Source organism: Dermacentor variabilis, chromosome 7 (assembly GCF_050947875.1).
Source record: "Dermacentor variabilis isolate Ectoservices chromosome 7, ASM5094787v1, whole genome shotgun sequence".
NCBI classification, from domain to species: Eukaryota; Metazoa; Arthropoda; class Arachnida; order Ixodida; family Ixodidae; genus Dermacentor; species Dermacentor variabilis.
Window position 1 is genome coordinate 57,916,761 of NC_134574.1, and position 25,265 is coordinate 57,942,025.

General features: G+C 47.1%; 1 protein-coding gene across 3 annotated transcripts in view; it reads left to right on the forward strand.

Annotated features, from left to right (window-relative positions):
- Positions 1–25,265, forward strand: part of LOC142587462 (uncharacterized) — a 182,471-nt gene that overhangs the window by 142,746 nt on the left and 14,460 nt on the right. For 2 of the 3 annotated variants that reach the window (XM_075698503.1, XM_075698504.1), the window contains exon 9: positions 21,340–21,417. In XM_075698503.1, coding sequence (XP_075554618.1) covers positions 21,340–21,417 — 78 coding nt within the window. The remainder of the gene's footprint in view (positions 1–21,339; positions 21,418–25,265) is intronic. The other variant, XM_075698505.1, reaches the window with a different exon arrangement.

The following is a 25,265-nucleotide window of genomic DNA, read 5'->3' on the forward strand; positions in this document are numbered from 1 at the left end:
ATAAAAGCGGATTCAGCAACAGTGGTGCATGATATAGGCGTGCTAGCTCGTGGTGTGCCAGAAAGTAGAATGTGTAGAGGCTTCAAAATTCAAGCACAACGAGGAATGAAACGGCGATAGTAATTTATGAGGCTCCGAAATGCCCGTAATTGCTTGGTGGAAGACAGACATGGGAAATCTTTAATGAATTGTACACGGAATGGAACAGGTTAGATGACATGCTTGTCTACTCGATGACCCAGGAAATCGAGAGTAGGCACGCCAAACTCACTCTTCGAGATGTTTACAGCCATGGATGTGGATGTGAAATGTCGGGTGCCTGTTGGGACCCACTGTGGTTGCTTAGTGGCTATGGTGATAGGCTGCTAAGCATGAGGTCGCGGGATTGAATCTCGGCAACGGCGGCCCCATTTTGATGAGGCCGAAATGCGAAAACTCCCGTGCATTTAGATTTAGGTGCTCGTTAAAGAACTGCAGGTGGTCGAAATTTCAGAAGTCCTCTACTACGGCGTGCCTCACAATCGGAAAGTAGTTTGGCACGTAAAACCCCCTAAGTTAAATAATTCTACCTGTTGGGTATCGTCACTTTGTTTAGGGCGCGGTAATCGCCGCAGGATCGCCCATCAGCCATCTTCTTGGGTATCATGTGTAAAGCAGATAACCAAGCGCTAGCGGAAGTACGAACGAAGCCCAACTCGAGCATGTGTTCGAATTCTTGCTTTGCAATGGTCTAGTGCGGAGTGACGAGATCAGACTTACACTGGCGGTCCTTTAGTCACAATGTGGTGCACGACGTTGTGCACTATTGGACGATCAGGACAGGGTGGTTCGAACAGCTCTAGAAATTCCAGCAGAATGGCGGACCACGGTTCCGGTACCTGGATGTGTGCTTGTACGAGACGCAAAGCTGGTGCAGACGTGATTACACCTTCTGCGGACAGGTTTGCTGAGGGGTCAAGACGGCGGCAGTTGCGAAGGTTGACGAGAACGTTAAACTTCCACAGAAAATCCGCGTCTCTGATCGGCCCACGGACGTCAGCGACGGTGAACATCCATCGGAACGAGTGTCGCAGGCCAAGGTCAAGAGTGACCGATTTCTCGCCGTACGTTGGAATGTTGGAAGCGTTCACGGCAGTGAAAAAAGACGCGTCATGGTGATGACACTTTCAGCCAGGGAGGCAACTCTGAACTCGACAGTATCGCCGTTTGCGCTAAATGAGTGTTTCTGCTAATGTTATTTAGTAATATTTATAGGCATACCCGGACAGGCCGCCATTGGAATCTGAACCTGGCAACGTTTAACGTTAGAACGCTATCTAGCGAGGCGAGTCTAGCAGTGTTATTGGAGGAATTAGAGGGTAGTAAATGTGATATAATAGGGCTCAGTGAGGTTAGGAGGACAAAAGAAGCATATACAGTGCTAAAAAGCGGGCATGTACTGTGTTACCGGGGCTTAGCAGAGAGACGAGAACTAGGAGTTGGATTCCTGATTAATAAGGAAATAGCTGGTAACATACAGGAATTCTATAGCATTAACGAGAGGGTGGCAGGTCTTGTTGTGAAGCTTAATAAGAGGTACAAATTGAAGGTGGTACAAGTCTATGCCCCTACATGCAGTCATGATGACCAGGAAGTCGAAAGCTTTTATGAAGACGTGGAATCGGCGATGGGTAAAGTCAAAACAAAATACGCTATACTGATGGGCGACTTCAATGCCAGGGTAGGCAAGAAGCAGGCTGGAGACAAGTCAGTGGGGGAATATGGCATAGGCTCTAGGAATAGCAGAGGAGAATTATTAGTAGAGTTTGCAGAACAGAATAATATGCGGATAATGAACACCTTTTTCCTCAAGCGGGTTAGTCGAAAGTGGACGTGGAGGAGCCCGAATGGTGAGACTAGAAATGAAATCGACTTCATACTCTGCGCGAACCCTGGCATCATACAAGATGTAGACGTGCTCGGCAAGGTACGCTGCAGTGACCATAGAATGGTAAGAACTCGAATTAGCCTAGACTTGAGGAGGGAACGGAAGAAACTGGTACACAAGAAGCCAATCAACGAGTTAGCGGTAAGAGGGAAACTAGAGGAATTCCGGATCAAGCTACAGAACAGGTACTCGGCTTTAACTCAGGAAGAGGACCTTAGTGTTGCAGCAATGCACGACAATCTCATGGGCATCATTAAGGAGTGCTCAATAGAAGTCGGTGGTAACGCCGTTATACTGGAAACCAGTTAGCTGATCTGATCAAGAAACGCCAATGTATGAAAGCCTCTAACCCTACAGCTAGAATAGAACTGGCAGAACTTTCTAAGTTAATCAACAAGCGTAAGACAGCGGACATCAGAAACTATAATATGGATAGAATTGAACAGGCTCTCAGGAACGGAGGAAGCCTAAAAACAGTGAAGAAGAAACTAGGAATAGGCAAGAATCAGACGTGTGCGTTAAGAGACAAAGCCGGCAATATCGTTACCAATATGGATGAGATAGTTCAAGTGGCTGAGGAGTTCTATAGAGATTTATACAGTACCAGTGGTACCCACGACGATAGTGGAAGAGAGAATAGCCTAGAGGAAATCGAAATCCCACAGGTAACGCCAGAAGAAGTAAAGAAAGCCTTAGGAGTTATGCAAAGGGGGAAGGCAGCTGGGGAGGATCAGGTAACAGCAGATTTGTTGAAGGATGGTGGTCAGATTGTTCTAGAGAAACTGGCCACCCTGTATACGTAATGCCTCATAACCTCGAGCGTACCGGAATCTTGGAAGAACGCTAACATAATCCTAATCCATAAGAAAGGGGACGCCAAAGACTTGAAAAATTATAGACCGATCAGCTTACTGTCCGTTGCCTACAAAGTATTTACTAAGGTAATCGCAAATAGAATCAGGAACACCTTAGACTTCTGTCAACCAAAGGACCAGGCAGGATTCCGTGAGGCTACTCAACAATAGACCATATTCACACTGTCAATCAAGTGATAGAGAAATGTGCAGAATATAACCAACCCTTATATATAGCTTTCATTGATTACGAGAAAGCGTTTGATTCAGTCGAAACCTCAGCAGTCATGGAGGCATTACGGAATCAGGGTGTAGATGAGCCATATGTAAAAATACTGGAAGATATCTATAGCGGCTCCACAGCCACCGTAGTCCTCCACAAAGAAAGTAACAAAATCCCTATAAAGAAAGGCGTCAGACAGGGAGATACGATATCTCCAATGCTATTCACAGCATGTTTACAGGAGGTATTCAGAGGCCTGGAGTGGGAAGAATTGGGCATAAAAATTCACGGAGAATACTTTAGCAACTTGCGATTCGCTGATGATATTGCCTTGCTTAGTAACTCAGGAGACCAATTGCAATGCATGCTCACTGACCTGGAGAGGCAAAGCAGAAGGGTGGGTCTGAAAATTAATTTGCAGAAAACTAAAGTATTGTTTAACAGTCTCGGAAGAGAACAGCAGTTTACGATAGGTAGCGAAGCACTGGAAGTGGTAAGGGAATACATCTACTTAGGGCAGGTAGTGACCACGGATCCGGATCATGAGACTGAACTAACCAGAAGAATAAGAATGGGCTGGGGTGCGTTTGGCAGGCATTCTCAAATCATGAACAGCAGGTTGCCACTATCCCTCAAAAGGAAAGTGCATCACAGCTGTGTGTTACCAGTACTCACATATGGGGCAGAAACCTGGAGGCTTACGAAAAGGGTTCTGCTGAAATTGAGGACGACGCAACGAGCTATGGAAAGAAGAATGATGGGTGTAACGTTAAGGGATAAGAAAAGAGCAGATTGGGTGAGGCAACAAACGCGGGTAAACGACATCTTAGTTGAAATCAAGAAAAAGAAATGGGCATGGGCAGGACACGTAATGAGGAGGGAAGATAACCGATGTTCATTAAGGGTTACGGACTGGATTCCAAGGGAAGGGAAGCGTAGCAGGGGGCGGCAGAAAGTTAGGTGGGCGGATGAAATTAAGATGTTTGCAGGGACAACATGCCACAATTAGTCCATGACCGGGGTAGTTGGAGAAGTATGGGAGAGGCCATTGCCCTGCAGTGGGCGTAACTAGGCTGATGATGATTATGATGATGATGATAGGCATACTCTTAGGGAAGGATAAAAGAAGAGAGAGGAAGAAGAAGATTGCGAGTCGCGGGCTGCTGCGTATGGTTGCTGGTGGGCAATCTTAACCACATTGAATCTGCTATTATATACATTTTCAATACAGTCTGTCTATACTCACAAACAACATACCCGTGACATATTGGTGAAAGGTATTGGATACAACGTCCGGAAACGGAGCTCTGCAGTGGACATCGCATAACCGTCCTCACCATGAATGACGGTGAGTACGCGGGATCAACGTCGTTTGCGTTTCAAACGTCACCGTCGCCAGCTACGTCGCTGTACTCTTCAGTTATGGTTGTGCAACCCAAGTTTCCCAGAACTTTCTGCGCGACCGATCACGCCGACGTTGAAGAGTGGGTGGGTATGTAAAAACGCGTGAGTGGAATGAACATATGGGGCCTACGCTTATGCTAGCTAACCTGTTGTTCAATCTAAGAGGCACGAAAAAGGGTTGGTACGAAAACCACGAAGAGGAGCTAGTCAGCTGGGACCAATGCAAAGAGAAGTTAACAGAGTTCTTTGACACAGCAGCAGGCCGTAAAACTGCCGCAAAACAGGAAGTGGCCTCCCGTGCCAAGTCCTCGACGGAGCCATATGTCTCGTACATCAAGGACGTGCTGGCGCTTTGTCGTAAAGCCGATGGCGACATGACAGAAACGGAGAAGTTGGCGCACGTGTTCAAGCGAATTGCTGACGATGCCTTTAATCTGCTCATGCGCAAAAGGTGCTCTACAGTTGATGCTATCAGCAAATAGTGCCGACATTTTGAGCAGGGCGAAAGCCGACGTGTCTGCAACCATTCGCCAGACTTTGCAATAGCGCCGCAACGTGAACGTGGGAAGATCAGCCCGAACAGCAGCAGGTGTCGCCATCAGAGGATGGGGTGCGAACCGTTCGAGATGAATTCGAGATGAATCGTTCGAGGTAACGGCAGAAGATTTCTGTTCACGTATCCCTAATGCTACCCTCTTTTCAGTTACCTTCGTACAAGCCATCGTACGCAAGGAACTGAAAAATATTGTTCTATCTTTCAGTCTGTGCTGGTCGCCAACCCCAGAGCCAACGAACGCCTTTTTACTATTTTGACTCCCCCTCGACGTTTATCTCCGTGTTATCACAACCCGACTGAGCGGGAAAATGCGCATGACCAGCCAATATGTTTCAGGTGTCGCCGCATTGGTCATGACGTCAGGTACTGTCACAACTCGTGGCCCTCTACTCCTCGCAAGCCGACAAACCTGAGCCATTCTGATGGAAAGGCCCGCAAGGTTTCACCTACCACTGAGTCTAACAGCGCAGATAGCTCGGCTAGGTACACGTAGTACAGTTGCTCACCATCGCCGCGCGGACACCAGTCTCGTTCCCCGCAAACACGTCGCCAATCTTCCCGTCGCCTTTCATGCCCTGTGACTTTGGGCCGCACGTTTTCGAAAAACTAGGAAATGGAGCCTTCGGCAGTGGTGCTGCATTGCCGACTACTGCAGCAAATGCTCTGTATGTTGCCACAAAGACAAGTGTGATTGATGTTAAAATGGACGGCGTACCTGTCAAAACACTTTCCGACACTGGAGCCCACATATTGTGATGAGTGCTAGGCTACGCAGCCGTTTAAAGAAGGTCATCACATAGCAGCTGCACTAGGGCTTCGTTTGGGCTGTCGCCCAGTTCCGGCCATATTCGTACGGCCGCACGCTTTCGGTCGTTACAGACCACCACGCCCTCTTTTGGCTGTCTTCCCTACGGTACCCGTCAGGACGGCTTAGTCGCTGGGCTTTGTGGCTCCAGGAATTTTCATTTATTTTCAATTGCAAGACTGGAATCCTCCACAAGAACGCTGGCTGCCTCCCTCGTCCCCCCGTGGATCTCCCTGATCCTGCTGCACATGATCCGGTGACCTGCGTGATGGCTTTTACTGACAAGATCGACAGGCGCACTGAACAAAGCGATGAATCCTTACAGACCATCATCACCGGAGTGCAATCTGGCAGCACAGACGGCACGTGCCGCATATTCGTGCTGCATGATGGCATCCTATACCGCGGCATCACCAACCCTGACGGCCCTGAGTTGCTCATTGTCCTTCCTCGTCATCTGCGATCTGTCGTTCTCGAACAACTTCTCGATGCACCAACGGCGGGACACCTCGCCGTTTTGCTTACATACGACTACGTACAACGCCCGTTCTTCTGGCCGGGTCTCTACTGCTCTGTGCGTCGTTACGTCGCAACTTGCGAATTGGGTCAGCGTGGAAGAATCCTTCCCTGCCACCTGTCGGATGACTCCATCCAATTGAAGTTTCCTCTGAATCTTTCTTTCGCGCAGGCCTTGACCTGCTTGGCCCTTTTCCGACGACAAGTGGAGGGAATAGGTGGATCACCGTCGCTCCTGATTACGCGACAGACTACTCGATAACTACGGCGTTGCCGACTAGTAGCGCCACTGATGTCGCTGATTTTGTGTTCCGCGACGTCATTCTCCACCACGGTGTCCCTCGACAGTTACTCATGGACCCCCACCGCTCGTTCTTGTCTCGAGTTGTCGACGACGTCCTCCGCTCTTGTGCCACTGAGCACAAGCTGTGCGCCACCCACTACTCGCAAAGGAATGATCTTACGGAACGTCTCAACCGAACGCTCACAGAGGTGTCGATGTGCGTCTTCAACGATCACCGCGACTGGGATGGCACACTTGCCTAAGTTACGTTCGCATATAGCTCGTCTCGACATGATACCGCTGGATATCCACCCGTTTATATTTCGTATGGTCGCGATCCGACATTGCCGTTTCACACCTTCCTACCTTCTGTGCCACGTGTTGCAACTGAGTACGCTCGGGAAGTCATCGATCGTGCTGTGTGAAGTGACTTTAAAGAGAATGGAAGAGATGAGTTCAGTGCCCTAACTGTCTCTCACAGGAGAAAACCTGAACAGCGCTGCACGGGGAAATGGGTGTAGGGAGAAAAAGTTGAAGAGAGAAGAAAGGAGACAGCGACAAAAAAAATGCGGAGCTCAGAGCCGCGCTCTTAGTGGCGTGCTCACATGGCGCGTCAAGTCGCCCGATGTCGTTTACTGGCCTCGTGGCTTATGCAAAAAGAGCGTTACGACTGCTTAGATTGCGATGGTTAGTTGGCGCTTGGGTGCTCCTTTGGTCACCATGTCGTCCGGCCGGCCTCTCTCATAAGCTTCTCTCTCGCTACACAGGGCCTTATGAAGTCCAACGTCAAGTTAACGACGTCAATTACGAGAGCTCGCCGCTAGAGTTTGATCCGTCCTCAAGTCCGACGCCTGTTTACATCGTGCACATTTCGCGGCTGACGCGACACTTCACTCTTAAGTTCTTCGCCTAACATGCGCCGAGACGGCGTTTTAGCACCTGGGGGTCCTGTTACGGAATGATAAAAGAAGAGAAAGGAAGAAGATCGCGAGGCGTTGGCTGCTGCGTGTTGTTGCTCGTCAGCCATCTTAGCCACTGCGACTCTGCTTGTATACAGTGTAAATACAGTCTATCTATACTCGCAACATCCCGCTAACTATTGTGAGTACACACATGCTTGTTTGTTAAAAGGGGGCAACACAATAGAAGAAATGGAAAATGACGCTAATAGGCACGCAAGACATACACATCTGTAACCATGATGAAGCGGGAACGCGCACACACATGTATGTATATATATATATATATATATATATATATATATATATATATATATATATATATATATATATATATATATATATATATATATATATACAGCTATGTGTATCTGGGTGTGGATGGGGCTTTGTGTGAACATAGCATCCGCTAACTTAGAAGAAAACGCAGAAAGGTACTAAAGAACATAGCAGTTAATAACATGAACGATGAAGCTGTCGCAAAATTTAAAGTTTGAACCATAAGACCTGAGCAAATGTCAAAAACAATATAGATATGGAAAATTGCGCAAAATGATGTTCAGCAATACCCAAAGGAAAAAACTGTAGATGAGCTTTAGAATGAATTTAAGGATATAGTAGAGCATTGTGTGGACCGATTTGTGCCAACTCGAAAAAAAAAGACTAAACAACGCCAACCTTGGATTAACCGCGGCATCATTCACATGAAAAGAAAATTAAAGCGACTGCGTAAAAAGAAAAAAGGTTCGGACGAAATACCGAGACTTCGCGCAGAGTTGAGGCATACTCTGACACTATCCAAAAAGCAATTCTTTGAACAAACACTGACAGGGTTCCTAAAAAGTTCCCCACAAAAATTCTGGAGACATCTTAGCAGTAGGAAGGATAAAATTGAAGAAATTGTAAAGGACAACATAAAGTTAACAAAGTCTGCGGACATTGCCGAACATTTTAATTACTTCTTTCAATCTGTGTTTACTAATAATACAAACATGAATACAGACGAGCATTTACCATATATAACACGTTACCCAATGGGAAATCTAGAAATCAAACAAGAAGGGGTGTTCCAATTGCTGCTGAGTTTAGATGGAAAAAAATCTTGTGGACCTGACAGAATTTGTCCTGAATTTCTGAAACGCTATGCTGAATGGATGTCATACTACTTAACGATAATTTTCGCGAAATCATTACATACGCATTCTCTACCCACAGACTGGCGCAGGGCCGTAGTTATACCAGTGCACAAAGGCGGTGATCGCACACTTGTAAATAATTACCGTCCTATTTCACTCACATGTATCAGTTGTAAAATTCTGGAGCACATCATCGCAAAACATATTTTACGATTTCTAGAAGTGAATAGTTTACTTTACTCAAACCAGCATGGCTTCCGTACTGGACTATCTACCATTACACAATTAATTGAAGTAGTTCATGATCTCGCTGCCGCCTTAGATGAGAAGCATCAGATTGACGTCATTTGTATAGATTTTGCAAAAGCCTTCGATAAGGTTCCGCATAATAAGCTGATCTTTAAACTGAGAGAAATAGGTATCGATGAAAGATTAGTGCTATGGATAAAAGAATATTTAAGTGATCGTAAACAGACTGTAAGTTTAGATGGCAGCCTGTCGAGTCCACTCCAAGTGCTTTCAGGTGTTCCTCAGGGGTCAGTCTTGGGCCCACTGTTATTTCTTATATATATAAACGATATCTCTTCTGTTATTGCAGAACCGGTAAAAATTAAGCTTTTTGCAGATGATTGCCTAATTTATTCTACCGTAACCAATGTTCAGGATCAACTCAGAATTAGTCGTTGTTTAGAAAATTTCAGCCGATGGTGTAAATTATGGGGTATGAATATAAACTACAATAAATCAACATACACACATATGACTAAGAAAGTAAACGTTCTGCCTTTTAACTATTACATCGATGGTAATTTGTTAGTTCGTGCTAACCAGTTTAAGTATCTAGGTGTTACAGTTACGCATAATCTGACATGGCATACGCACATAGAAAATGTGTGCTCGAAGGCGAATCAGAGATTAGGTTTCTTAAGGCAAAAACTAGGTCAAGCTTCGCGAGATGTAAAGCTGATGGCTTATAAAACCTTTGTTAGACCTTTACTTGAATACGCCTCAGTCATCTGGAGCCCTCATCAGAAAGAAATGACTACAAAGTTAGAAAAAGTTCAACGTCGTGCCGCGCGCTTCATATGCTCAAAGTACCGCCGTTTAGAATCCGTTACACTGATGTTGCAGTCTTGTGAACTGGAAACACTAGAAGTACGAAGGCTAAAAAATCGTCTGAAAGTGTTTTACAGAATACTACATGGACATTTAAAAATCAACAAAGATGAGTATGTGCATCTTCCAGGAAAACGAAGCAGTCGTGTTAACCATCAATATGTTTTACGTGCATACTTTGCTCGTAGTGATGTGTTCCGCTTTTCTTTTTTCCCTGCCGTGATTGAACTCTGGAACGCAATACCAAGCTTTGTGGCAGAAGCCAGTGATGTCTGTGAATTTGAAAAATTGTTAAACATGTATTTTTCTGATTCCGCTGCCACTTGATGCACCGGTATATATGGTCTGCCTGTATTTAAACCCTCCCTGTAAGAACCCTCAGCAGAGGGTTGACAGTATGAAGAAATAAAAAATAATAAATAAATAACTTCTTTAACTTTGATGGAACTGAAGCACGCGAAGCCTCGTGCGAGCGCATACAAAGCCCCATCCACACCCACATACACATAGCTATATATGTATATATATATATATATATATATATATATATATATATATATATATATATATATATATATATACTTACCTTTCTGCGTTTTCTTCTAAGTTAGCGCATCCTATGTTCCTCACTAGTTTACATTACGATCTACTATATCGAAGGTAGGCTTCATGTGGGGCCTAATGTGAAGCCCTTGTTTTGTAATTTCGAGACTTATTTAAGGCTGCACGCGCAGCCTTTTAGCGCAGAATAATTTTCCGAATTAAAATGGATAAATAGAACTAATATAGTATTGAACGTTCACCCGTCAAACCGCTTATATATTGACCTTGCAGAAATGCCAGGAGGGCTTGGCCGAATGAAATCGGTTAATTTTAAGCACGATGCCCAATGTTTTAGGAAGATGGTAATTACAGCTGCGGTCACTAATTCACTTAGTTTCCTCAAAGCAAATTGTAAATGGAGGAAAAGAAATAGTGACTTACTTGGTAAAAATTCGAGCAGTAGGTTGACATGTTGCAAATTTTACGCAGCTACAATAGGATACAAGAAATTGTTCGACGAAAAGCGGCACATATAAAATAAACGTTTTCTTATAGGTTAAGGTGTCAAAAAAGGCGTTTTGACATTGAATGCACCTACGTGTACTAGCGTGCTCTATTTAAAATAACCTCTGTTACTTTTGCTAAAGCCTATCGCTAATAATAAGTTACACATTCATTTAGTTTTGATAATTTTACCTACTGACGACTTTGGCGATTTCCATAAATTCTGTATCCAGAGCTTGGAAACTGAATGGTGTCTCGAAGTTGATAAAAACTATTAAACGACTAGAACAGAAGATACAAACTTTAAATAAATTCGGAAAATGATGTCCACGGTTTCAGTAACATTTAGACCTCTCCGTCAGGAATGTTGCGCTAGATTAGCACATGGAGAATGTCCCCAATGTTTTAAAACAATATCTTCTTCCATATGAGCTAACACCCCATTTCAATTCTTAGCACGCGCTGAAAGCTTCGTAAGAACTAGATTGTCTGCTGTATCCACCAATCTTCTGAGTGAAAATGAAAATGTGCAATATCTGCAGTGCCTCGTGTGCATTCGTGGCATCGGTCATGATAAAAAAGATTTGTATAATTAATCTGACCATGACTTTCGATGGTCCTGCGTTTACCACTGATTCAATATAGCGACACAACACATTGCACAATTCAAAAGTGTTAGGCACGAGGCGCGAGAACGGGAACAGAGGGGCTCGATTTTGTTATTTATAACACTATAAAGTCAACAGTTTCATTTAACTTTCCTTATGATTTCCTAGATTTCAATCTTAAGTACAGCTCCTTTCCCCAAAGCTTTCATGGCTTAATTGTCTGTTGGCTTTATATGGTCGTGTACGAGGCATGCACTATAGCGGGACCCCTCTTTCGCACTTCGCTCAGAACACTCAGAGACATCTAGCGGTGCCGCCACGATGCCCGAGCATGATCTCCAAAATGCATGGCGCAATATTGCGTGCCAACGCTGAGACACATGTCAAGTAGCAAGCAGGCTCCTCTCTCGCGATTGTTTTGGGATACGCTGCCTGATGTGGCATCACTGCCGAGAAATCCGTGCGTCAGACATGTTCAAGAAGACGTGGCGCTGCCTGGAAAGGCATTCTTGCCACACACTCAGCTGTGAATACTTAGTGACCCAAGCAATGAGTGAAGCTTTCAAGCTGGGGGTTGAGCCTCTCAATCATGCGTTAGACATCAGGAAGTAGGCTGTCGTCTTTATCTTTCCTACACCAAGCAATCGGTGCAAGACATGGAAAAGAGCTGAGTAGAATTGACAATCTCGATCTGTTGTAACGGTCACAGGAACTCCGTAGCGTGTAATCCCCTCGGCGATAAAGCAGCGGGTGACTGAGTCTGCCGCGACATCCCTTACTAGGAGTGCCTCAGGTCATCGCGTGAAGTCGTCTATGCACGTCAGTATGTACAGCGGCTGTTCTTGGATGCAGGAAAAGGACCGAATCGGTCAAGCTGCAATTAAATGAAGCGCAAACCAGGAGCCCTGAAAGTACCGAGAGGACTGACTGTGGCAAAGGATTTTGGTTTGCTGGCACGCGAGACAACCACGTGTCGCGCGGAGGACGTCAATGTTCATGTGTGGCCACAAATTCATGGCTAAGGTCATTAAAGCGTTGGCGTGAAATGCAATAATTGGAAAGTGTCATAGACACGCTGATTTCATGTCGCAGCCTACTACTATGTCGACATGCTGTCCTTGAGGAAGATTTATGACGTGCGTTCAATTTCATGAAACATCGGAGGAATTCAAAAGGATCTTTTTCCTCATTGTAGAGCGGAAAAATTCCACTGGCACTTACCTAGCTATCCTACCTGGCGACACAGATGGTCATAAAAAAGCCGCATTCAAGTACTCGCATTGCCTAGAGATGCGAGTTTGCATCAAATATGTTCTGTGAATATCAGCACCGACCAGTTGAATTTGGACTTAACCACTGTTCGAAGTCCCCGTCAGTGAGCATTACAGTGAAGCTCTTCACCTGACGGACTTGTATTAATGGGCCGTATTGAATAGGGGCATATCTGGGCTGGCTAACCTACGTAAAATGAACAAAAATTAGGCCGTGCTGCGTGATCTCATGGGGCCGTATCTGGGCTGGCTAACGTCCGTGAAGTAACTAAAAAGATGGGGGCGCTGCATGATTTTGTGAGGGGAGGGGCGGTATCCGGGCTGATTAACTTTCGTAAACTGAAAAAAAAGAATGGCGGCTCAAGCGCCGAATAAGGGAGAACAAACGATAGTACAGCGTGGATGATAGGACACGTGACTTCGCTGACTGCCGCACCTGCGCAATGGGGCAGTGAACCCGTGCTGGCCGCCGTTTCGGTCAGCTGGGTCTGCTGTCGTCTGCAGTCAATACAACGGCACGGCAGGTGTGGCGGGAAAGGACGGGGATGTGGGCCGATATAGCGACCGCGCTGTGTAAGAACCGGATTGTGCATCCTGGAGGTAGACCATTGAAGCTGTAGCAACTCGAACAAAAATGGGGAAAATGGGAAGGCCGCGCATCGCGCACGGCCAAAGAACAAGCCGAGTACTAGGATAGGCGCCGACAGCAGAGATGCGCCCATAACTATCGACAACGTACCCGTGCGAAAGCGCCGAGAGAAGATGCCATAGTCTAACAATTGGCATCGAGTGCAAGCTACCGATGAAAATCGCACACTGGAGGCCGCTAATAAGGGTCAAGCTAGGGAGTTCGAGTCTGCGTCCATACGGCAGAACCGTGAGTTGCCACCTCCTTCGAGTTTCACCGAGGCGGATCCCGAATTCAAGATAATGTTTTTGGACGCGGAGTTTCGCCATTATTGCTCGGCAAAGCTTCCCTGGCTAATCTGCCACCATATCAATGTTTCGGCCCCATTTTCTTATTGTAGAGTGGTACCTTTCCAGTCCCACACCTACTGTGAATGATGTCGGCGTGAAAGCAGTCTACTTAAGAGAGATCCTTGTGTACACATTTCTATATACTCAGATACCCAAGTTGTTCCGATGGTTGGTTTAGAAGAATGTTACCTCTGCACAGTAGCCCGATGTGGAAACTATTTGACCACGGGCTACGGTGCGATACACGTGGACGGAAAACTCTTAGATACAAACTTAGATAGCTAGACAAAGATATACACAAGAACCTAGGTAGTTGGCCCCCGGAGAGCGTGTGCAATACCCTACAAATGCTAAGGTAGTAGCACACATAGATATATAAATAGCCCCCCCTAATTGTTTGTAGTGACTTAAAAAGGCAGACGCAATAATAAATCACTGTTTGGTCAGTTCTTGTTTCCCAAGTTGGTCACGATTTATTTGGTACTATGGCGCACTTCATACAACAACCGGAATTCCACACTCGAGCCCAGCGAGTTTTTGTGTCCGACTCCTCCCTGTGCGCATTCATAGCAGTCGTTGTCTTCCGATAATACGGCAGACCGTGCTACCACAGTGTACAAGGAAGATTAACTCTTTATCTCGAGTAACACAAAAGCGGGCACAAAAGAGGCACATAAACGGGCGTCCCCGGGAAGACTGCAACCATATTGTCACGTGGTAGTGATGTTAAAGAACACAGTAGCAGTACTGTGAAAGACAAAACTAGATTTTATTGGGCGAACCAGTGGCCACAAGACAGGCTACACTTAAAGCACAACGACAGCGCCCAACACAGTCGGCAATCTTCGAAAATCTGATCAGTGGGTCCAGCGCGACGGCTTTTATACAGCAGTCATCGAATGTACCAGACTAATCGTTGGGACCCGCGTGCCTTCCACAAAGTTCTACACCATTCGCGTCACGCGAAGAAATAAGATAACACAAGGTTCGGCGACAACAGACAGCGGATAGAATCATCGATAACTTTCCAGAAACTTCGGATATATGCAGGCGCGTCCCGCGCAGTGCGATAAGATTTGTTACGCGGCGAAACGTGGTCGCCCGATAAATACGTACACGTGTCGATAACCCCTCTTAAAGAGAATCGACCCGATGCTGCAAACAAACGAAAGTAATAAAGAAAAGCACTCGTAGCAAAGAAAACAACAACATAAAGAAGTTCGTCAGCGTCCGTAAAAGGGTTTAAGGCGCACCACGTGGACCACTTCATATCGTGCGCGGCGTCGCTGTGAATGCGAAATGCCGTCTGGCACGACCTCATAGTCCAGTGCGCCAATACGTCGGATGACCTTGTAGGGTCCGAAATATCGTCGCAATAGTTTCTCACTCAGTCCTCGTCGGCGTATCGGGGTCCATACCCAAACACGGTCGCCGGGCTGGTACTCGACGAAGCATCGTCGGAGGTTGTAGTGTCGGCTGTCGGTACGCTGCTTGGTCTTGTTCCGTAGGCGGGCGAGCTGTCGGGCTTCTTCGGCACGCTGGAGATAGGTCGCGACGTCAAGATTCTCCTCGTCAGTAACGTGCGGCAGCATGGCGTCGAGCGTCGTCGTCGGGTTCCTGCCGTAAACCGGCTTAAATGGCGTGATCTGTGTTGTCTCTTGCACCGCCGTGTTGTAGGCGAAGGTGACATACGGCAGGACCGCGTCCCACGTCTTGTGCTCGACGTCGACGTACATTGCTAGCATGTCGGCGAGGGTCTTGTTCAGGCGCTCCGTGAGACTATTCGTCTGCGGGTAGTAGGCAGTTGTCCTCCTGTCGTTTGTCTGGCTGTATTGCAGAATGGCTTGGGTGAGCTCTGCTGTAAAAACCGTTCCTCTGTCAGTGATGAGGACTTCTGGGGCACCATGTCCCAGCAGGATGTGCTCGACGAAAAATTTCGCCACATCGGCTGCGCTGCCTTTTGGTAGGGCTTTAGTTTCAGCGAAGCGGGTAAGGTAGTCCGTCGCCACGACGATGCACTTATTCCCGGGTGTTGACGTCGGAAACGGCCCCAACAAATCCATCCCAAGCTGCTGGAATGGTCGACGAAGAGGTTCGATCGGCTGTAGTAATCCTGCTGGCCTTGTCGGTGGTGTCTTGCGTCGCTGACAGTCTCGGCATGTCTTGACGTAACGGGCGACGTCGGCGGTCAGACGTGGTCAGTAATACCTTTCTTGTATCCTCGACAGCGTCCGGGCAATCCGAGGTGCCCAGCGGTTGGATCGTCGTGTAGGGCGTGCATTAATTCTGGACGCAGCGCTGACGGTACAACAAGAAGGTAGCTGGCGCGGACTGGTGAGAAGTTCTTCTTCACGAGTAGGTTGTTTTGTAGCGTGAACGAAGACAACCAGCGCTTAAATGCTCTAGGAACAACGTCGGTGTTCCCTTCCAAGTACTCGACGAGGCCTTTTAGCTCCGGGTCTGCTCGCTGCTGTTTAGTGAAGTCTTCTGCGCTTATTATTCCAAGGAAGGCGTCGTGGTCCTCGTCGTCTTGCGGCGGGGGATCGATGGGGGCGCGTGATAAGCAGTCGGCGTCAGAGTGTTTTCTTCTGGACTTGTATATTACGGTGACGTCATATTCTTGCAGTCTGAGGCTCCACCGCGCCAGCCGTCCTGAAGAGTCCTTTAATTTAGCTGGCCAGCACAACGCATGATGATCGCTGACGACTTTGAATGGCTTGCCATAAAGGTAAGGGCGGAATTTTGCTGTAGCCCAAACGATGGCGGGGCGTTCCTTTTCAGCCGTTGAATAATTACCTGCCGCTTTTCACAGCGACCGGCTAGCATAAGATATCACCCGTTCAAGTCCGTCTTTCCTCTGGACTAGGACGGCACCGAGGCCTACGCTACTGGCGTCAGTGTGAATTTCAGTATCGGCGTCCTCGTCGAAGTGCGGAAGTACGGGCGGCGACTGCATGCGTCGTTTGAGTTCTTGAAACGCGTCGGCCTGCGGCGTTTCCCACTTGAACTCGACGTCACATTTAGGTAGCTGTGTCAGAGGCTCAGCGATGCGCGAAAAGTCCTTGACAAATCGCCTGTAGTAGGCACACATGCCAAGAAATCTACGCACTGCCTTCTTGTCGGTGTACTGCGGGAACTTTGCGATGGCAGTTGTCTTCTGCGGGTCGGGGCGTACTCCAGATTTGCTGATGACCTGACCTAGGAATAGAAGCTCATCGTAAGCGAAGCGAGACTTTTCTGGCTTCAGAGTGAGCCCTGATGACTTGATGGCCTCTGATACTGTCGCAAGCCGCTTAAGGTGATCGTCGAAATTTCCGGCGAAGACGACTACGTCATCCAAGTAAACAAGACAGGTCTGCCACTTCAATCCTGCTAAAACCATGTCCATCACGCGCTGGAACGTTGCAGGCTCCGAGCACAGTCCAAATGGCATTACCTTGAACTCATAGAGGCTGTCTGGCGTGATGAAGGCGGTCTTTTCGCGGTCCCTTTCGTCGACGTCTATTTGCCAGTAGCCTGACTTGAGGTCCACCGATGAGAAGTATTTAGCATTGCAGAGCCGATCCAATGCGTCGTCTATCCGTGGGAGGGGGTATACGCCTTTCTTCATGATTTTGTTCAGTCGACGACAATCGACGCACAAACGTACGGTTCCGTACTTTTTCTTCACTAAACAACTGGAGACGCCCACAACTGGAGACGCCCGCAGCTCGATGATGTCGTCGCGCAGCTTTTCGTCGACTTGTTGTCTTATAGCTCCGCGTTCTCACGTCGAAATTCGGTAAGGGTTCTGGCGGAATGGTCGAGAGCACTCTTCGGTTATTATGCGATGCTTTGCGACTGGTGTTTGTCGAATCCTCGACGACGTCGAAAAGCAGTCTTTGTATTCTGCTTTATCACGGGGAAACTTGGATTGATGTCGAAGTCTGGCTTGGGAACTACGGTCGTCGGGGTACATGCGACAGAATCCGAGAGGACAAACGCATCGCTCGTGTCCTGAATTTCCTCGATGTATGCGATCGTCGTGCCCTTGATGATGTGCTTGAACTCGTGGCTGAATTTTGTCACCAACATATTCGTGTTTCCTCCGTGCAGTCGAGCGATCCCTCTTGCGACGCAAATTTCACGCTCGAGCAGCAGACATTGGTCGCCTTCGATGACGCCTTCTACGTCAGCGGGTGTTTCGGTGTCGACCGAAATAACATTGCTGGAGCGAGGCCGGATGCTCACTTCATCTTCGAGCACACTCAAGGCGTGGTGTCTACGAGCGCTCTCCGGCACTATCGCTTGATCTTCCGACAGCGTTATTGATTTCGACTTCAGGTCAATGATTGGGCCGTGTTGGTTCAGGGAATCCACGCCGAGAATGGCATCTCGTGAACACTGTTGCAGGATGACGAAGCTGGCAGGGTAAGTCCTGTGATTAATGGTAATTCTTGCCGTGCAGAGTCCACTGGCGTGATTAGGTGTCCTCCAGCGCTCCGAATTAAAGGGCGTTCCCCTGCAGTCTTAACTTTATTCAATTGGGCTGCGATGGTCCACTCATGACGGAATAATCGGCTCCTGTGTCTACCAAGGCGGTGACTGCGTGGCCGTCGAGAAGTACGTCGAGGTCGGTGTTTCCTTGTCTTGCGTTGCAGTTCGGTCTTGGTGTCGGGTCGCGGTTGCGTCGCGTTGACCTGTGGATGGTATGGGACGTCGTCAGGTCGTCTTTCGTCGTCGTATTCTTGGCTTCCACACTTCTTCGGGGCGGCGGCGTGTCGTTATGTCGTCGAGGTAGTTTCTTTGGCGTCTTCGTCGGTGGCGGAGGATCTTCGTCAAATCGACGAACAGCAACCGCACCTCCATCGGTTGCTGCTTTTAGTTTTCCGGATATGGGCTCGGTGACCGGCCCCGCGCAGGTCGGCTCTGCGGCGACATGTAACGGCCTGGTGACGGCGAACTGGATGGTCGTCGAGGGCTCCACTGAGTAACGGCGAGGTAGTCGGCGATGTCACGAGGGCGTTCACCTTCACTCGGGCGCTGTGCGTTGACGGCGAAGCCTCGAAATCCCAGGTCGTGGTATGGGCATTGGCGGTGCACATGGCCGGGTTCGTCGCAGTGGTAGCAGAGTGGGCGGTGCTCGGGGGCGCGCCAAATGTCCGTCTTCCTCGCGTAGGTGCGCTGGGCGACGGGTGGCCGTGATGGCGGCGGTGGCGGCGGACGACGGAATTGCGGCGTTACAGGGCCGTGGCGCGGTCGCGGAGGGGGACCTTGACGGCGTGCGTCGGCGGCGTAGCTTATCGCTTCTGGCTGGGGATGCGGTAATTGAGGTTGCACCTCAGGAACTCCCAGCGATCGCTGAACCTCATCTTTCACGATGTCAGCGATCGAAGCTACTTGAGGCTGCGACGAAGGCAAGACCTTGCGCAGTTCTTCACGCACAATGGCTCTGATGGTCTCTTAGAGATCAAAGGAGCCCAGCGCTTGGTTGGCGCACTGAGGTTTGAGCACTTGGCGGTTATGTTGCCTAGTGTGCATTGCCAAAGTTTTCTCAATCGTCATAGCTTCTGTCAGGAACTCAGCTACGGTCTTCGGTGGGTTTCGGATTAGTCCGGCGAAAAGTTTTTGCTTTACGCCTCGCATCAACAAACGTACTTTTTTTCTTTTCGGACATTTCCGGGTCGGCGTGCTGGAAAAGACGAGTCATCTCTTCTGTGAAGATGGCGATGGTCTCATTGGGTAGTTGGCCTCGGCTTTCCAGCAGAACTTCGGTCCTTTCTTTTCGGACAACGCTCGTGAACGTCCTCAGGAAGTTACTGCGGAAAAGGTCGCATGTTGCAAGGGTGGACTCCCGGTTCTCGAACCAAGTCCTCGCGGCATCTTCCAAGGAGAAGTACACATGTCGTAGCATATCCTCAGATGTCCAGTTGTTAAAGGTCGAGATCCTTTCGAAGGTTTCGAGTCAGGTTTCCGGATCCTCCGACGTAGCACCACGGAAGGTAGGGGGCTCTCGGGGTTGTTGAAGTACGACGGGTGGCACTGGGGCAGCCATTGTGGTTGTCTTGGCCATAATCTTTCTGGTCTTCTCAGGTAGAAGTCCGTGCTCCGGGACTACGTTGGTGCTCTCTTTGCGGTCCGGGCTTTGATCACGACTTGTTTGGGGAGTCCGGTACATGGACGAAAAGCACCTCCACCATATGGCACGTGGTAGTGTCGTTAAAGAACACAGTAGCAGTACTGTGAAAAAAAAACTAGCGTTTACTGGGCGAACCTGTGCCCACAAACACAGGCTACACTTAAAGCACAACGATAGCGTCGAACGCAGTCGGCGATCGTCAAAAATCTGATCAGCAGGTCCAGCGCGTCGGCTTTTATAGAGCAGCCATCGAATGTTCCAGACGAATCGTTGGGACCCGCGTGCCTTCCACAAAATTCTACACCATTCGCCTCACGCGATGAAATAAGATAACAGAAGGTTCGGCGACAACACACAGCGGATAGAAGCATCGATAACTTTCCAGAAACTTCTGATACATGCAGGCGCGTCGCGGGCTGTGCGATAAGATTTGTTAGGCGGCGAAACGTGGTCGCCCGATAAATATAAGTACACGTGTCAATATATTGCCACGAGTTGACTCACCGGCAAAGGCTCTAATGGCGTCGGCAAATTTTTTGTTGCCGTCAGGAACCACTCTGAGTTTGAGTCTCTGAGAATCCAGAGATTAGCAGTAAGGTTTATGTATAATCGGTATAAGCGAAGAGACTCTCCGTCCGCCATGTTACATCATGCAGCCCTTGAGCCATTGGCTGAAAGAAGAAAGGCTGCCCGGCTGCGCTTTTTTCATTCCTTGTATGTTCAAAAACTAGGCATTCAGCCATACGACTACTTCGAAAGGGACACAACCAGACCCTCACGACATAAACATACTCATAGCATCAAGCCAATATTTGCCCGCACGAATTTCTTCAAACATTCATTTTTCCCTAAAACAATATCCGACTGGAATTCCTTGCCTCATCACTCACCTCACCTCTCTTCAACTTCTTGAAAGCCTGTATATAAGAATGTATATGTATGGTTACAAATGATCATTACTTATTAACTATGCATAGTGTGCTTCTTTGTCTATGTACTTGTGTTTGGGGCACGTACTCTAACAAATTGCATTTGCTTTGTAACCTTGTTTAGTTTTGTTATATTTTTTGGATGTACATTGTAACTTCACCATTGTTGCTGATCCTAAGGCATAGTGCCTACTAACAAATCTATGTACCCTCTCCTGCTTGGACCGATCCGGTCTGCAGTATTTTGTCAATAAATAAATAAAATAAACAAATAAAAATTTTGGTTGCCAAAGCAAAACCTTGAGCTTGCTACCATCCATTAGGAATGTGCTGCTTTACCTTTCTCCACGCCACCTCAACGCATTATTGCTAGTATCCCTGTGAAATTTATTCATTTTGCTGGCAAGACCTTTATAAACCTGGTTTTAATCTTTTCCTCATGTCTCTTAGGTAAGCGTGGTACTGACATGCTGCTATAATGACCACCTTCAACTATATTCCTAGAAAAAGTCAAATTTATATAATGTTATCAAACTCTGCGTAGAATGTAGAGACAGAGCCTGCTGTAATGGCTTTTATTAGCACAAATATCTTTTGCGTTTTTATTAGGAAGACATCAGTATGATTACATCTTGCGGTTCTGGTCTCCTGTGGAACAGTGTGCCGTATTTACTATTTCCCTTCAAGGTGAGTAAGCCTACGTTGCATACTAAATTTAAATAATTTCTCGCATGTACTTGCCCTCGAGAGACTTAGTTGTTAAGATGGGCATTTTCGTATTGGGCAGAATTTTTCTTTTGCACTGCAAAATAATAATTTTCGCACTTGTCCAACATGTCGTTGCTTGTTAGCTTTACGCACCGAATGGCTAATTTCATTATCAACACGCGTTATTGTGTCATGTACCAGGTGCAGATAGGTTACCGTGAAATCGTTGCGACGACCGCTCTCCTGCCTTTACCGCACGATGAGACAGTCTTGATAAAAAAGCCACTGTAAGGCAACCCTTAACATTCGTGACTGCTGTGTATAGTAGCCGCTACAACCAGTGAAAAATATTTCTTGGAGTTTCATGCCATCACACTTGCCATCTTTGTTTTTGTTGGACATAATTTGCTTTATGGAACACTATTTGTTCTCTATGGTGTATCTTTGTCGATACCTTCTGTAAAACTACCGAGTACATGCTTCACGAACACGCCTGGAAGGAACTGAGTGACCACATCCATCGACGTCGATATAGATGAAAACATGAAAACGACACTGATAAGGTTTGAGCGAACAGCCTACAAAGGAACCGGAACGTGACAGCGGAACGTAGGCGTAAGCAAGGCTGTGTTGTGAATGACACCGCCGAGATGCACACTCCCCTCAAGAATATCGGTTATTGCCGATCACATATAATACACCCTAGTGATAACAACTATGAAAATCAACAAAATATGTGTCGTAACTTTTTGGGCAAGCCTTACTTTGCGAACTACTCCGGGAGTAGACGTTAGTTAGCCGTGCTCATAATTTCTTCTCTCAACGACTGAACGTTCATGCTGCTCCAGCTAAAAGAACGGGTATTTGCATGATTTCCTATACATTTCCACCCATGAAAGCGCACAGTTCCTGTCATGTGACGCAAAGCTTGATCCCCTACCCTTTGCGCACCACAAACTGCACCATCCACCGAATGTGCCCGAGCATCGTGTAAGTGTTGCCGCCGTGTTGGTAGGCCTTGTTACGTATGCAAACGAGCGATGAGCATTCCCGAGGCAGCCCGTTTGATCTGCGCCCGCTATCCTGGCGACGGGTCCACCACCATAGCGACGAACAAATGATGAAGCCCACATAAAAGCTATAACAACCGCCACACTCCGTGGAAGCGGTAACGAGCGCGAAGACCAGTTTTCTGACCTTGACAAGATTACCGTCACGGAGAGCAAGGGAGCAGGTAGACGACTTCCGGGGAAGGCGTGTGAGCCCCTGCTTCGTGATTGCCTAGTCTTACTTAGAAGGCTGCAAATCAAAGGCGGAGTTCTATGAACAGCACACCTTTGATTAGCTACCACGAGGTCATCGAATCCCCTGCTGTGGGGGACTAGGGAAGAACTATTTAAAAAGAACACCTTGATTGGGACTGAGAGAGCTCTGAGTAGAATCTGACTACTTGTTTCAATATGTAAATAAACCCTTCACTATTACTCCCGGACGCACTCATCTCTATGCCTGGAAGATCACTGGCCTAAATGCTACCCCGAGGCGCAACAACTCTTGGCAGCGGTGGGATGCAACCTGCAGCAACGCCAGTTGGCGGCAAATGGTTCGCGAGCGATTGGATGACAGGGGCAACGTGGAGTCTGTAGGCAACGCCAATCGCCAAACACTAGTTCACGAACAACTTCAGGAACGCAGTGCGTCGTGACTGAATAGTACAGGGTGGGTGCCTGGTTTTCCGCTTGGCAGCCTAGACTTTACCAAAACCAATAGAGCGCATAGAATTGTCTATTGTGACACTGTGGTTGTTGTCAAACACAGCAGAAAGCAGCTTTCAGCATAGATCGGAGCCGGCTACTTAAGCCAGATCTCATACTTGTGTGGGAGGACTTGTGGCATAGAAACTTGCCGGAATTTTAATCAGTTAGAAACCAACTCAGGATTTACATATTCTTTCAATTCCTTCGATACAGTGCCGAAGAACTTGGAGACTTGGTGCTACTTGTGTGGATAGGCGTTTGGCTTCTGCTGTGTTGTTGCATAACCGCGCGCATCGTATCGGACCTTTCGTCGCCAATAAGTGCCGCCCCATTGTTGTGAAGTTTTCAAACTATAAAGTTAAACAAAAAGTTCTGAGTGCACGTAAAAAGCTAAAAGAAACTAACATCACTATGAGCGAAGATTTTTCACCCGCAACGCGTCGTATACGCTCGAAACTTGCTGATTTTGCCAAAAGTCAATCGGAAACGGAGCCCTATCAGCTTAGGTACAAAGCCCTTGCCATGAATAAAAAGCATTACGTGTACACTGCAGAGACAGACAGCGTCGCTGAACGTAAGCAATATGCTTCATGCGATAACCGCCGTACAAATGCCAACGCAACTAAAGGTGCACCTAGCTGAAGGTGCGCGAGGGGCTGTGGGCAAGATCAGTTACACACATCTATACTCTTTACTAACATTCGTAGTCTGTCTAATAAGCGTGACCGTTTAAACTCTGCTTTTGATACTTGCAATGCACGCATTTTCGTATTAACAGAAACCTGGCTTCGGCCAGAGGTAATGAATCATGAACTTTTTTCATCAGTTAATAAATTTTCTGTATATCGCTGTGATCGAGGGTCGCGGACAGGCGGTGGTGTATTGCTCGCCATCTCAAACGAACTCCCATCGTACCGCATCCACATTCCAAGTGAGTTGGAAACCGTTTGGGTTGTCGCTGAATTTCCTAAGCAAAAAATAATTATTGGTGTCTGTTACCGCCCCCCTTCTCACAATTCCATTTTCGTTAACGAACTACACGATGTGATTAATTTTGTGGTGTGTCAATTCCAGAGGTTACCGCTTTCCTTAATGGGGGATTTTAACATCCCTAATGTATCGTGGGACTGTCAGCCACCTGCGCTAAATCCGCCTTCTTCACTCGCAAGAGATTTTTTAGATATGTGCGCTGTATTTTCTTTAACACAATTGATAACAAAACCAACTAGAATAGCTGAATCAACAGCAAACATTCTTGATCTCGTACTAGCAACACACCCTGAATACATTTCTAACGTCACTCACCTGCCCGGTATAAGTGACCACTCTATTCTATCATTTCGCATTAACCTTTCACGTCCAAAATGTAAAAACAGCAAGAAAGTTATGAAAGATTATAAAAATGCGAATTTCGAACTAATCAACCAGGAACTTTGCACTTTTCTTGACGGTTTTCTCGATGGTTTTGAAGAGCGAACGGTAAAATCAAACTGGGATTTATTTTTATTTAGGGTTCAAAAATTAACAAATAAATACATACCTACTCGTACAATAATTGTAAACGCTGATGCACCATGGTACAACCGCCACATAAAACGTTTGTCGAATAAGAAAAAACGCACATACCGCTCAGCAGTACGGTTCCCAGATGACGACCGCTGGGCAGCCTACGAACAAGCTTCAGCTGTGTACATAGCAGCCATAAAGAATGCTAAAGATACATTTCTGAATAACACGTTACCTTCAATGCTCACATCCGATCCCAAAAGGTTTTGGCGCGTGTTTCATCCTAAATGTGATAGCGCAATCAGTCTTGTTGATTCTGCAGGGAATGCTATACCTGATGCGCAATGTGCCCGTGTGTTAAAGGAAGTCTTTGTCAGCAACTTCTCTACAATAACACAAACAATGCTTCCTCATGTTAAGCCTTTAGGATTTATAGTAATGTCTCCCATTATAATTGAATACAGTGGCGTGGTCAAAGCTATAAAAAATTTAAAAGCATCCTCCTCACCTGGGTACGATTCCATTCATCCTAGGTTTCTTATAAATACAGTCTGTTACTCATCA